General features: G+C 38.8%; 1 protein-coding gene across 2 annotated transcripts in view; it reads left to right on the top strand.

The window, feature by feature from the left end:
• The first annotated feature begins 886 nt into the window (after window positions 1-886).
• The window catches only part of aqr (aquarius intron-binding spliceosomal factor), a 58234-nt gene continuing 43657 nt past the window's right edge, over window positions 887-15463 (top strand). For both annotated transcript variants that reach the window (XM_078796039.1, XM_078796038.1), the window contains exons 1-14: window positions 887-1027; window positions 1413-1505; window positions 1599-1655; window positions 1787-1827; window positions 1936-1971; window positions 3485-3605; window positions 3713-3853; window positions 6279-6347; window positions 6449-6549; window positions 6624-6700; window positions 8326-8390; window positions 10272-10388; window positions 10475-10588; window positions 12225-12328. In XM_078796039.1, coding sequence (XP_078652165.1) covers window positions 1431-1505; window positions 1599-1655; window positions 1787-1827; window positions 1936-1971; window positions 3485-3605; window positions 3713-3853; window positions 6279-6347; window positions 6449-6549; window positions 6624-6700; window positions 8326-8390; window positions 10272-10388; window positions 10475-10588; window positions 12225-12328 — 1118 coding nt within the window. In that variant the 5' untranslated portion in view covers window positions 887-1027; window positions 1413-1430. The remainder of the gene's footprint in view (window positions 1028-1412; window positions 1506-1598; window positions 1656-1786; window positions 1828-1935; window positions 1972-3484; window positions 3606-3712; window positions 3854-6278; window positions 6348-6448; window positions 6550-6623; window positions 6701-8325; window positions 8391-10271; window positions 10389-10474; window positions 10589-12224; window positions 12329-15463) is intronic.

Genomic DNA, 15463 nt, shown 5'->3' with positions numbered 1-15463 from the left:
AGCCTCTGCTCAAAGTGTTTGTTTTTAGTGTTTGAACAAGGCGGCCACAAATTGTTATATTAGATGGTGTTTGCTCCCATCTGCTGGCTAAAAAGAGTATTGCAAGTAAAGCGCCATACAGGTTTTGAAACATTTTATGTAACTCCCTCGGATGTGTAACGATCAGACAGCTACTAAGTTCTTGTCTTTTACTGATGGATTTATTACAAAACCAACGTGAGAACTAAAAGGGTACAAAGGATACAAATACAATAAATTACAGGTCATATAATACAAATATACAATAAGACTAATAACTAATAAGACTAATAAGGCTAAGAGACTGAAAAGAAAACAATACAAAACACATATACTGTACCTTAATGGCTGCACACATGCCTTAGAAGGGAATTATAGGGAAGATCTTCAATCCTTTAGCACCTATTCGCCTTTGAGCTCTAATGGCAACAATTGATCTTAATTTCTATTTGTGTAACAATTAAACATGCACATGTGGAAACAACGATTCTACAAAAAAATAGTTCCGCCTTATTAACTTGTATACACCTCGGTAGGAACCAAAATAGGGAGGAACTTAAAACTGACAGCATACACTGACTGAGAGGCAGTTACATTTTATTTTTAAGATTTTTATATTTGATTGATATTAAAATGGGAACGGGAAAATGTTTGCGTTTATCATGTAATTTAAAGTAGATATTTTAGAGTTTTGTTTTTAGTTTTTAAATACTGGTGACACTGAAAGCTTTTCTTTGATAATTCATACTATTTTTGACATTATTTATAATTATTACATTTTGTACTTACTTTGTATCTATCCCGTTCGCTTTGTTTGTTTTATTTTGCATTCATATGAAAATAATGCTTTTACCGGTAGGAACTATTGCTTAGGTGCCACTGTTTCTTCGGATGAGAATGTTGCCCGGACGTAACCAGGAAGTCAGTCGCATTCAGCGCGTTTTTGTGTGTACATGTGTAAAACAACGGTACAACGTTGTTTCTCACCCATGCTGAAAGGGAAGTAAAGGTTTGTGATACTGTTCTATTGTATTTTTGTTTAATGCTGAGGTAACCATAGCGACTCGTAAAAAATGTGAGATTGTCCTATGTTTTTTTTTTTAGCTTAGCCAAAGTATCAAGTGCGTTGTGTGATTTCGAAACGCGTATTATCAATATCTGTCTTGAAGGCTGAAACAGTAGGGCAAGTATGTTATTGTCTAATATTATCGAATATTGTTTCTGCTACCTTATACGAGTAAGCGATAAACTAATTTCCAACTTTGTCACCACAGTTTACAACATTCAAACCTCGACATATTTTATCTTGAGGCTTGATTCATTCAAAGTGTGTGTAAGTCGACAAAAAATCTAGTATTCTACATTTATGCTTTTGTGATCTATTTTACGGATAGTTGCTTAAAGACGCCATCATGGAGAAAGAAACCCCCGCTAAAAAAGCTGCAGCGCCGTCGGTGTCGCAGATTAATGCAGAATATGTCACACAGGTAAGAAACGGGCTGCACATTAAAACGTGGCAACATTTGAGATGTAAACTACTTATATTTGGGTGGGATGCTAATTGATTTTATTTATTTCAGTTGGCAAACAAATATTGGGCGCCTCATGCAAAAAATAAACTGCCCTTTGACCCTAAGGTGAGTTGTTTGTTGCTATGTATTTTATGCATTTTATGTAAAAGAAATTTGTATGTGTTTATATTGAATATTAACAATATAACTAATTTGAAACCTATTGTCATGTATTTTTGAAATACTGTTGTGATTAGGTGATGGAGGACGTGTATGAAAAAGAGATTCTCATGTCCAAGTAAGTACAGCTGCACACACTTTTCTTTCATTGCACTGTAAATTAATTTACTCCATATTTTGAGCACATTATTCATTGTCATTATTCATTATGTCGTTTCCTTTGCAGGTTTGCCATCAGAAAAATCATGTTACTGGAGTTCAGGTGAGCTGTTTCTCTCGGATGGTTTAATTTGGGCCTTTAAAAAAAATGCAATTGTCAACGTTAAACAAAAAACCCGAGCAAAAATTGAGAAAAAAGGCATAATGTAACAAGTAAAAGACTGATTGTTGAAACTATTAATGTTATGATGTTTTTAGCAAACTAGCTCAACTGAAATAGGGCCTGTATTGTTAGATTTTTCTGTATGTTGCACTTTAGTGGGGGAAAAAATGAACAAGTGTTGTAAAAAAAAAAAAAAAAAAGTAAAAATCTGAAGGCAGTTGTGTTAAATTTGTGAAAAACGGCACTTTTTTGGAAAAATTTTCCCATAATCCATATGTGAGATATGAACACATATAGTCATGGAAAAAATGATTAGACTATCCTTGTTTTTTCAGTTTCTTGTTCATTTGAATGCCTGGCGTGACTAAAGGTACCTTTTGTTTAGAATGATGACAACAAAAATAGCTCATACAAGTTACAGTACATTGTACAAAGTACAATGCAAGCTTATTTAATCAAAATTATTTAAATTATTTGTACAAATTACTGTTTATGCTGTACATTGTTGGTCATATTTGATGCCGTCTATTTATTGTCCACATTATTATTATTATTTATTATTATACGGGAGCCAGGCAACAACATTTTGTTGGCAATTTCACTGCTGTGATATTGTGCAATGACAATAAAGGAAGTCTATCTATTGATGTGAGAACTTAAGTGATTTTGTTTATTATCAGGAAGCCATGGAAGTTGCTCGGTATCATCTCTTAAATTAAACTCTTAAGGCCTTTTTTGTCTGTCCAAACAAATGTACCTTTAGTACCAGGCATTAAAATGACATAAAATAAAAGAATCAAGGGTGATCAAATATAGTTATATTCCTTATGACTGTATATGTCTCTCTTTTTTGTGTATTCTAAAGTAATAAAAACAGGTAAAAAGAGAGTTCATTGCTGCATTTAACGAGACGCACTTAAGCCGCTTACAAATGCCACTATTAACTCATTCGCTACTGAAGACGTATTTATACGTGTTTTACCTTTTTGGCACAAGAGGCAAAAAGAGGTGATAGCACAACTGCACAATAGAGGAGATCATGTTTGGTTGGTTTGAAGCCTAAAACGGCTGGAAGGTGGCAGAAGTGTGTCCAAATGTGAAAATAGTTCATGGTGTTATATTTGTAAATAATTAACAAAAATAATAACCATGTAGTAACAGGTACATTCATGGTAACATGTAACACTGTTTATATTTCGAAATGTTTGGGTTTTAAGCATTACCGGAACTTCCTTCCTGGGCACATATTTTTCATATAGCAACATAACAACATTACCTACACCTAGCATTAACTTTTCCAAAGTCTAAAACAAAAACGTGGCAGCTCAAATACCTAGCGTTAGCCGTCTGTTTTTATATCTTTAGAACGCACAGAAATGTTAATGTGTTCATGTTTTTTCCTAAAACCACATCTTTGTGACTCGAACCAAGAAGCTGATTTTTTCCCTTGTAGTCAGTACTTGGAGAACTACCTTTGGGTCAACTACACTCCAGAGGTGTCCAGCAATGCCTTTCTCATGTCCATTTCTTGCATCGTCAATGAGAAGTTCAGAGAAAACGTCCCAGCGTGGGAGGTAAGAAATCCCAGCATAAATATGACAGAAGACATATTTCTCATGTCAGCGTAATCCTTTGCACCCACCAACATCAAAACCCGTTATTTAACTGTGTTCTTCATCAGGTGTTCAAAAAGGAGCCCAGCCATTTTTCATTCTTCTTCAAATGTGTGATGGAAGCCCTGTTGGCAGGTGATGAAGGCGGGCTCAGCCTGAAGGAGCAAACTGTACTGCTCGAGTTTCTGGACCACTGCTTCAACAGTCTCGTATGTACTACAACACATTCAGCCAAAGTACAAATATATACAAAGTTATCGTTTATATTTGAGTCATCTTCCTACTTGGTATTAGTGCATTTTGTGTTCTTAGTTTGTGCAATTTTGATATTTAATTTTCATTTATGCTTTATTTTCTATGTAAGTAGATATGTTTACCCTTATTTCCTTGACAAAATTCTTTATTAATTTCTTTACAATGCACTTCGAGCACGCAAATTATGTGAATTATCAATTCAAAAGATGACAAGTAGTTTTGCTTGGTTTGAAAGTACTGTATGAAAAGCTTAAATAATGAAGGAATAAATATAACAATATCAATGACTTAAAAATGTAAAAAATATATATATATAAATAAAATAATGAAAGAATAAATTGTCAATGACTTAAGTGTATAAATATGAAAAAAATGCCTTACATAAAGTGTAAAAATAATACAAATACATAAATTAAAAATGACTTCAATAAGAGTGTAAAAAAATAATACAAGTACATAAAATTTTTTATTGACTTCAATAAAAGTGGGTCGCGACTTAATGACAGTATACAGTGAAGTATTTCTCCCACTTAGAAAATAGGGAGAGATCTGAAATTTTCATCATAGATTCATTCCCACTCGTTATGATTTTTGTAAAATGATCTATTTTAAAATTCCTATGGTTCATAAGTATTTGCACCCTTGACATAATCAGTGCTAATATTTAGTGTATAAGCCGTTATTTGCAATTACAGAGGTCAAACGTTTCCTGCAGTTCCTCACCAGGCCACTCCTCTACACAAATCCACTTTAGATCTGTCAGGTTTTGGGGCTGTCGCTGAGCAACATGAAGTTTCAGCTCCCTCCAAAGATTTTCTATTGGATTTAGGTCTGGAGGCTGGTTAGGCCACTCCAGAACCTTGATATGCTTCTTACGCAGCCACTCCTTGGTCATCTTGGCTGTGTGCTTGGGATCATTGTCATGTTGGAAGATCCAGACAAGACTCCTCTTTAATGCTCTGGCTGAGGGAAGGAGATTTTTGTCCAAAATCCGACGATAAATGGCCCCATTCCTCTTTTTAATACAGTACAGTCGCCCTGTCCCCTTTGCTGAAAAGCACCCCAAAAGCCTGATGTTTCCACTCCCATACTTAACAGCAGGGATGGTGTTCTTGAGATGCAGCTCAGCCTTTTTCTTCCTCCACACACGACGAGTGTGTGTTTTTGAACCAAAAAGCTACATTTTTGTCTCATCTGAGCACATGACATTCTCCCATGACCCCTCTGGATCATTCAGATGGTCCCTGGCAAACTTTAGACGAGCCCACATGTGCTGACTTCAACACGGGGAACCTTCTATGCAATGCATGGTTTTAAACCATTACGCCTTAGTGTTCTACTGACAGTCGACTTTGAAACTATGGTTCATTCTGGGCTGATTCATCACTTTTCTAATCATGAGGCATGCCCCACGAGCAGAGATCCTACATGAAGCCCCAGTCCGAGTTTAGCGATTAGCAGTCATGTTTAGCTTTTTTCCATTTTCTAACAATTGCAGCAAAAGTTGATTTATTCTCACCAAGCTGCTTCCCAATTCTTCCATAGCCTTTTTCCAGCTTTGTGGAGCTCTACTATTTTGTCTCGGGTGTCTTTGGAAAGCTCTCTTGTCTTGCCCACAGGTCACATTAATGAGCTCAAAGTGGGGGGGGTTACTACTTTTAGGGTGGATTGAGAGCTCTTTGAGAGTCTAAATTATTGCTGATTCTCGAGGGTGCAAATACTTATGAACCATAGTAATTTACAAATAAATCATAAAAAAAATCATACAATGTGATTTTTAGATATTTTTTTTTAGATTATGACTCTTAAGAGTGGAAATGCATCTATGATGAAAATTTCAGATCTCTTCCTAAGTGGTAGAACTTGCAAAATCGCAGGGTGTGTAAATACTTATGACCCTCACTGTATATATTATATGATACATTATTCTCGTACAACTTTTTCTTTTTAGATTACATTTTTTTCTCTTAATACTTTGACTTTATTCTTGTAAAATTATTGTTGCCGATCAATATAAAAAACGTCTACCGGCCACAAATGGCCCCCGCACTTTGGACACCCCTGCCTTAAACTGTTGAATCCTATGATGAATAATAACGCTTTAATGCTCTTGGATGCATTATCCGGTCAAGTCCACTAGGTGGCAGTACTGCACTTGGCTGCAGTACCCTCCGGTCTTGTCTTGTCCAGTGCTGCACCAACAGAGTACCGCAGAGGTCTCATTTGAAAATCTGCTACAGTTGCATACTCCTCAGTATTGATAGTGTCCTATAAAATCCTATGCATTTTTTAGTGGTGGAGTTTTTGTTTATGCGGAGAAGTCCTATTAAAAAAATCTAACATGTACAATACATTTTGTTCTCCCCCCCCCCCCTCCAGGAGGTAGATTTGATCAGAGAGCAGGTGCAACAGCTCATCTCTCTGCCAATGTGGATGTGCCTTCTGCCAGTAAGATGCCCACAGATGCATTGAATCCATGGCTACTCTCTAAGTCGGTGTATTTCAACAGCCAGCATCTAATCCTGTATGTAAATGTACGTTGCTTGCAGTCCAGACTCCAACATGAGCTGAAGAAGGTTCCAAAGCTGCAGAAATTCTGGAATCTTATCAAGAAGAAATTTGACAAGATGGATGCTGACGCGTCTGAGCAGTAAATAAGATTCTCTTGCAAAACCAAATTTTCTTTTGAAGCTTGCCTCATTTGCCTCTCCTTCTTTTTTTCAGGGCTAAAAAGGAGCGAACCTTCCTCTCGGCTCTCATTAAAAAGTTTCACGGGGTCCTGGAGTCAATCCCGCCATCAGGTAAACAAATCATGAGGCGTTCACAGCTACTCAATGTGGAATATCACACGTTTTAATAAAAGACATCCGCCAAGAGTAGCGATCCCCTCCCTTTTCCAAAGAAGCGTGTGCCCCCGTTGCCACGGCGCCACTGGCACCGACCACCGACTCGTAATGCGGGCCGACACCGAGGGGCCCCCTCCCCACCTGAGTGCTAAAAACAGAACACTTGTGTGTTTAGGTGGAATTCAGACCTGACAGAGTAGATTATAGTCCCCAACCCAGCAGGATCTACATCACTCTAATGCTTACTGCATGTGCCCATCTCTCACACACACACACACATACAGAGTGGTGAGGGATACCACATGATGCTGATCATGTTCATCAGCAGCGTCTTTCTCACAGACATCCCCCCAATGTTGCCAAATCATGGCTGCTGCAGTAAATCTATCATTCATTCTCTGCCTTTTACACAGAACCCTACACTCTGATACAGCGTCCTGCAGTCAGATAATTATATTACACATTTTTATGGAGTGTAAGTGACAACCGTCAAAAAATACATCATGAAGACAATAAAGGAGCTTTCATTTAGGTGTGACATGGCACCAAAATATTAATTTCACTAGAGAAGAAGACATGTTTACATCAACACTGAGACAAACTAAAGCTACTGAAGCTGGAATAAGTCCTTTTTTTAAGTCGGTAGAACCATAGTGAACCATACCCGTTTAATAAATGTCAGAATTTTATATTACAGGCGTCTTGAGATCTCCCAAAATTATAATAGGGTGAGATTTCTTGTTCAAAAAGAAGTACAGTAAACCTCGGATATATCGGAAATTCGCTCACAACGGACAGATAAAAAAGAACCGATTTTTCTGTAATGCATTTCCAATAAAAATTCATTGCATATATCGGATTTTTTATAACGGATTTCGCCTATTTCGGACAAAATCTCCAGTCCCGTTCCAATGCATTTCCATTAAATTTCCCTCGCATATATCGGATGGCCGCATCGTGGCGCTCCGATTCGCCGAATCGTGACAGGCCGCTATATGACGTCATTTGCAGCATTGCCTGCGCGATTTATAGTCACGTTTATTATTCAGATATAGGACAAATATAAAAGTGAGTGACGTCAATAATACTAGCACAGCAGTGAATGAGATCTTAACCTCACTATTGGAAATAACGTAGGCCTGACGGGCGTAACAGGGCCTAGCTTAATTAACAATTTGTTATGCTCAGAGTCCAATAAAGTTCAATTCTCATTAAATTTTCTCACAAGATTATTCATGAATTTAGGTCAAGGAGAGCGAGACAAGATTTTAAGATTACTTTTAAGAACAGAACTAATTTGTATTCACAAATGCATGAAAATACACTAATAATCATGTCTGTATTTAGCTTGTTAGTGGCTGACAAAGCAGCAAAAATCTATCATATGTTGCGGCGATCCTACCTCGTGCTACTTCCGACCTCAAACAATTCAGTTCCGTGTTAGTTTATGCAGAAGAGCGACACAAAAAGGCGATTGACAGCTTTGACAGGCGTGATAAAAAGGGTTTTTCCACAGATTCTCCACTTTGTCATTCCGTCACATGGTTGTTTGTCTTACACTACCGTCTTACCCCCCACAGGCTCCATCACCATGGAAAAGGTGCATTACTGTGAGAGATTCATTGAACTTATGATTGATCTGGAGGTAAGACACACAACGTATTTTTTGCATCTGGTACTTTTACAATCAGTAACTGTTACATTTGTTCACTTCCTGCTTTCCATAATACAGTTTAAGGGGTTTTTTTGTTAATAATGCACCTCATACCAAAGTAGGAGGTGATATGAGCATCCAATGCCATAATGGGTACCATAGTAAGTGTCAATATAGTGATATATATAGCACACCATGACTGGTTCAAGACTCTTCATCCTTGTATTTAGCAAACATCAACTGCTTGTATTGTTTCTTGAATTGGCTCATCGTTGTGCATTGTTTGAGGTCCTTACTCAATCCATTCCATAGTTTGATTCCACATACTGAAATGCTATGGCTAGCATAACGTAGTCCTAGCATAGAAGTGTTTCAAATGTAGTTCTTCCCTGAGATCATATTTCTCCTCTCTTGTAGAGAAGTATTGGATGACATTTTTAGCTAATTGGTTGTTTTTAGCCTTATGCATTATTTTAGCTGTTAAATTAACTATATCAGCAAGTTTAAGTATTTGTGATTTTAGAGATAAAGAGTTATAGTATGTTCTCTGTAGGCGGCATGGGTATTTGACTAGTAGAGGATGCAGTTTACTCAATCCAACTTGTTTGCTGCTTAATTGGGCAGAAAAGCAATCGGGAAAGTTTTCACAAAAAAATGAATATTGTATAATGTGAGTGTAAGTGAACACAGGGGTGTTATTTCTTGCTAGAGGATTCTAATAAAATTGTATTCAGAAAATCAGAAGCAGGTTTTCAATGTCCTGACTATGAAAATATTTTCTTTATTAATACTGAATCCAACTTTGCGGGAATTCAAAGTCGGGATTTGAACCAGTGAACTGTGATATTTTATTATTTCATTTTTTCAAATGCCTATCTAGTTCCATTCTGTTATGGTCAGCTTCTTCTCATCTTTTCTGTCACGTTTTCAATTGGTTTTATGTTGACTTACACAGTTCAGCAAGACTATGAACATTATCAGATTATTGAATTTTGGAGCTGAAGTTGACTAGCAGAGATAGAGACACAATGTGCCATGGGCTCCTGCTTGCGTGTGCAGATCTCCTGTTACAAGCAATGGAGCTCTATAGATTTCATCTGGCTGTCTGCTGACAGGCCCGGCCTCGCTGTTCCTGGCATCGGCCGGTGGCCAGCTAGCCCGCCGTCTCCTGAGACGAGCCCCGTCCTTCAAAGCCCTCTCCTTTTACAGAAGCTTCCGTTGCCTGAAATCTATACTGTACTTCACTCCCTGCCTGAAAATGCATAGAAAAAGTGGGAGAAAAGATCCACCGCCTTTTTTGTGCCTGTTTTATTCCTCCAGTCAGGCTTGTGTTGATCAAAGATTGCTGCTTGATAAAAGGCAAAAGTTGGAGCTTCTTTCAGGTTTCAGGTATCACTTGATACACCCACAGCTTGTCAATTCATTTTTTTGCATCACAATATTCCATATTGTATTCTTTTGTGTTGTTTCTTTTTTTTTCCCTCGCCTGGACACTACTTCCATCCTTTTCGTCTTGATAGATTGAACTCCCTTTTGTTTAGTGGGCAGGAGTCACCCTTACGCTTGGGCTGTCACTTCGTCAACAAGTTGAGCTGATTTATTCACACCAAAGCAGCGCTTGCTATCTCATTTTGACAGCTTTCTGTTCTCCCCAGCTCCCCGACTCCCTCCTCCCATGTTACTGTGCAGCAACCAGCAAATAAATCAAAGTCTTTCCGTCAGTGCAAGCATGTCTCTGCCAGTTTTTCTATCAAGATACGAAAGCATCAGGGATAAAATAGTTGTCCAGATGCTGGGAACTTGCTCTTTTGCTGCAATGGCAGACTCTCATGTATTGTTATTTCTAACGAATACATATTATTATGCATCTAGGCCCTGCTTCCCACCAGACGTTGGTTCAACACGGTGCTGGATGACTCGCATTTGATGGTCAGTTGCCATCTTTCCAGCCTCACCCAGCGGGAGAAGGAGGGCCATCTCTTCTGCCAGGTACAAGGCAACGCAACACTGCAGCACTCGTCACACTCTAAATGATAAACAGAAGATGTCACTTGTGTCCCCTCTCTTCCACAAAGTTGCTCGACATGCTGAAGTTCTACACAGGCTTTGAGATTAACGACCAGACGGGGAACGCCCTGACGCAGAAAGAGATGACAACGCTGCACTATGATAGGATCACATCTCTGCAGGTGCCAAAGACAACCATGATAATGCGGCATTGACTCACTTAGTGTGAAACTGTGGCATCCTATTTGAAATTTTCAGCCAGAACCCAATCACACCGTAAACTATGCCATAGCTGATATGAATGATAATACAGTAATATGGAAGTAGCAGTGTGCAAGGCATTATTGGAAGCACACATTAAGTGTTTTATGCACACCCGACAATCTAAAAAAAAAAAAAAAAGACCTACCTCGGTCTTTACAGCGTCAGCGAGTGACGTGTGGTTATTTTTTTCCCATGAGAGTTGAACAGCTGCTTGCTACTTGTTGATGTCCAAGAAGAAACTGTAGTCATTTTACATTTCGTCAATTCTACTTAAGATTTTTTTCAAATCAACCCATGTAGTTGTTTGGACTTGTCTGCACCCTTAATCACCGTTTTTTTCATAACACACCTCATACATAGATGATGGCATTTTAGCGACATTGTCGCTATATTTAATGTGTTTATTTAAAGTGTTTCCTGCGTCATGTATTTATTAATTAGAAAAAGGGAAAAACAACTAATCAAAAGGCAAAGATTTGTCTTGAAATATATATAATAATATAATGTAATAATTATAATGTATAATGCATACATGTAATTGATTGTGGCGGTGTGCTATTACAAAAAACAAAAGCTGCCACATGTTAAAAATGAAAAATATCACAAAAAAAAGTTTCGCTGCGCTTTGTTTTACTATGCATGCGCCAGAACCGCCTGTCTGCTACTTTCACTTTGTTTTTTTATTATCGGGAGAATGAACAATGGCCCGTAAAATGAATATCTATATATGTACATACATATACATACATACATACACACATAGTATATGTATATGTCAGTTATGACAACTTGTCACATGCTATGCCTGTCTATGCCAGAGTGTGTGATCCAATCTCATTTCACTTTCTGGCGCTTTTGTTTACATGTCCGGCTGGCGGCGTCCAGCGAGCTCGGAGCTACAAGTGGCTATTGTGTTCACGGGATACATCAATCATTGATCATAATCACGCCTTACTTTTTTGAGGTGTCACTTAACAATCCTGCTCTCTTGTTATAATTATAATAGTTATCAAACAGTTGTGTGCAACTGAAGATTGTTTAAAAAATAATCAAATCTATCTATGGTGGTCATATTTATCTGTGGCGTACCACTACAAATAAAGAATGGGTATCTCTGTTTCAGCATGGCCCACCAATTAAATAGTTGGTTTATTCCATGAGGGACATACCATAAGGGCGTGGTCTTCACCAAATGTATAATAATAATAAAAAATAGTGATCTTGCGATGCAATGGAGGCCTGAATGCAATTTATCATGACGACCTTTTACAGTGACTGATACTGCCTCGTGTCATTACCACAACATGTACCTACTGTGGAGCGGACATGGCTTCTGTAAAGCTGACATTCACAGTTACATTTTAACAGTGACTTTTAAAGTGATTAGGGATTGTAAAATAAAAAAAAGGAATCAAAATAATGTAGAAAATTAGTGAGGAGTTGGGGACGAAACCTTTAGAGTTTATTATGACATATTTATTGCATGTCATATTTATAAAAATGTGTGATGAAAAATGTGTGTGTAAATGTATAAATGTACTTTCTTTCTTACAGAGAGCAGCCTTTGCTCATTTTCCAGAGCTCCATGACTTTGCTCTGTCCAACGTAGCAGCAGTGGACACTCGGGAATCCTTGACAAAACATTTTGGGTCCCTCAGGTAAAAGAAAAACACATCTTTTTTTTAAGTAAATGAGTATTTGTGCTTAATGTACTGTAAAAAAAAAACTACAGTGACCTCAGCTGACACATGCAGACTTGCACCTTTCACAGTCCCACGTTAAGTTGCAGTGATAAACGGCACCAGCACCATTGCCGCCTGAGTGCAGCCGCTAAATGGCAGCCAATGAGGGGGGTGGGGGGGCCCGTCCAACAAGCAGCTGGTAGCAGCCAGAGAGCGAGGCACGCCTCATTAATTTAATCGATTTGCAGCGGCGTGTAGAATAAACTCTTTGAACAGCTGTGTTTGTCACGTCATATTAGCTTGCCAAAGAGCCAAAAAGCACACCGGCGTTAATAAACCTGTCTGGTGTGTGGCTTGCTCTGCCATTTCAGGCCACAGTGAACATCTTATTGCTTACTCTGGTTTTTAAAGGGCCTTGGAAAGTTCCCGTGTCGCCTAAACAAGGCTGTGACTGATTGTTGTGTAGCTGATAAACGTGCGTAATTGATCCTTGTGTAGTTTAATTGCTCTCATTCGCTGTGTTAGCTGAATGTGATCTTGCTTAAACGTTTAAAGGAGGACATTGTTTAGTAGTGGACACTGTGGCATGTTAAACATGTTCGAACAAGAATTTCAACAAGAAGCTCAACCACAGTCTCATTGTATTCTATTTGTTAGGGAACAGACACAGACACGGTCGTTTTGTATGATCACCGATATGTCAATTCAAACGGTTCAGTCCAGAACGATAGCGACATTGTCTAATTTGGAGAATCGGCCTTAACGCATGTCGCATAGGAATTCGGTTATGTATTTCTCCCTCTGGCTGCTCTAGCCTCCAGCTTTTGCAAAACTCCAGCCAGAGTGGAGATTAAAAAAAAACAGTCTCAGTGTTTGTGTGACTGGTAAAACTGAGTTTTTGGGTTTGTTCACCTTATTTAACATTACAAGATGTGAATGTTGACTTACGGGGTTTCATTCACACGCATGCCTGTACCTTACAACCTTCCCAGTGAGTGGGAAAAAAAGCACCCCCTGGGCTCATTCATTCATTCATTTTCTACCGCTTTTTCCTCACGAGGGTCGCGGGGGTGCTGGAGCCTATCCCAGCTGTCATCAGGCGAGAGGCGGGGTACACCCTGGACTGGTCGCCAGCCAATCACAGGGCACATATAGACAAACAACCATTCACACTCACATTCATACCTATGGACAATTTGGAGTCGCCAATTAACCTAGCATGTTTTTGGAATGTGGGAGGAAACCGGAGTACCCGGAGAAAACCGACGCATGCACGGGGAGAACATGCAAACTCCACACAGAGATGGCCGAGGGTGGAATTGAAACCCTGGTCTCATCCCCTGGGCTTTAAGTGTTAATTCGTTTTAAATTTTTCATTAAAATTTTGTTTTATTTTAAAGATAATGTACACGTCATGATACATATAATATCTCACTATAGCAGTGTTCTCAAACTCAATTGACTTGGGGGCCACTGGAGCTCAGGTCTGGGTGAGACTGGGCCGCATCAGGTGGGGAGGATGGGGAGGATAACTATTAACAGTTATTTAACCTTTAACATGAACATTAATCAAACGTAATAATTTTTTCTGGGTACATGATACCATACAGCATCCATATCAAACTTGCGCGGGCCACACTAACATTAAACTTTCATATCAAGGCGGGGGCCTCAAACTAGTGTCCTGCGGGCCATATTCGTCCCGCGGGCCGCGTGTTTGAGACCCCTGCACTATAGTGATGAACCCTTGCGTTACAATATGGTAGTAGGTAGCTTTTTCAGCCGTCTGATTGATAGTATGGAAAATGGAACCTTAAATTGGAAAAAATATTCATGCTCTCACGACTCTTACCTCCGTTGTTTTCTAAAAGATAAAATTTTTCAAAGTGACTATCTCAGCAGCCGGAAAAAAAAACAGTCAATCGGTTAATGTTACCACAGTCTGTGTGAAACTGAAAATGAACCAAATTGTTATATTGTAGGTAGCACGCCTGTTTTATGATGACTTCAGGGATAAGACAAAAATACATTTCAAGGAAGAAAGCGCTCATGCTACCCCTGATGCATAAGTGACTGACATCACACAAGCCCGCATACGTTATGAGACGAGTTTACCAAGTAACTTTAGATACAAACCGAAATGGAGGCAAGCTGAACAAAACCTAATAAAGTAGCGGCAGTGTGACCAACTGAACACAAGCCGTTTCTAACTTGTCGAATGAGACGCAGCCCAGTCCTCTTTAACCTCTGCTTCCAGAGTCCATCTAGGGAGAGGCGGTCACTGTGTGTGACTGGCCAATCACAGAGCAAGAAGAATGAATACATAATGAGCATTTTTTTTAAACACACACACAGGGATGATGACGAAATGTACTCGTTTCTTGTATCTGGCAAAAATGCATTATCTGTAACAGATACTTGAGTATACGGCTAATCCCTGGTATTTAGTACACAGAAAGATTTCTACAAAAATTTGATTAAAGAACATAGATAGTTAAAGAGTGCAGAGTAGTGGTTGGAACAGTAGTCTACCAGAAAAGTCATTCATCCCCATCTTCATCCTCCTGAGAAATGACAACACTAAAGTCATCTTCTTCAGAATCAAAATGAAAATTCCTTTGCCTCACATTAGTTAGTTAGTTTCTCTCTATTTTGGTGTCCCTCTCAGTGTCACTTTTATCTCAAGACAAATTAGCCCTTTACCTTGAGCTATCCTCTTCATCGCGCACGAGTCCAGCCTTTCAAAAGCCTGAAGCAGCAAAGCATTACGCAGGCAATACATTTGTAGAAGTTGTCATCTTTTTTTGAAACCGTTACCTGCTACAAAACAAGATTAGTTCACCTACGTGCAGGCTGAATAGAGACTGCACAGAATTGTCATCAATAACCATTGTATTTGTCCTATCCTTGACTGGATTTGCAGAGAGAGGTTTTGGAATCATTTCTTTAAATGTAAAATTCGGACAATAGATGCTCTGATATTTTTATGAACGATTCTTTGATTTATTCCCCTCATGTGAACTGCTTCATCCTCTTTTCAAATCTCATGTGCAGCCCGGTGTTGCCAACTTGGCACCAAATTTTCTCACTCCATCTGGCGACTTTCCAAAC

This window comes from Doryrhamphus excisus, linkage group LG14, assembly GCF_037039965.1.
Source record: "Doryrhamphus excisus strain RoL-2023G ecotype Guam linkage group LG14, RoL_Dexc_Guam_v1.1, whole genome shotgun sequence".
Lineage (NCBI taxonomy): Eukaryota > Metazoa > Chordata > Actinopteri > Syngnathiformes > Syngnathidae > Doryrhamphus > Doryrhamphus excisus.
Note: the sequence above shows the minus strand (reverse complement) of the source record. Positions and strands in the feature narration are given on the sequence as shown.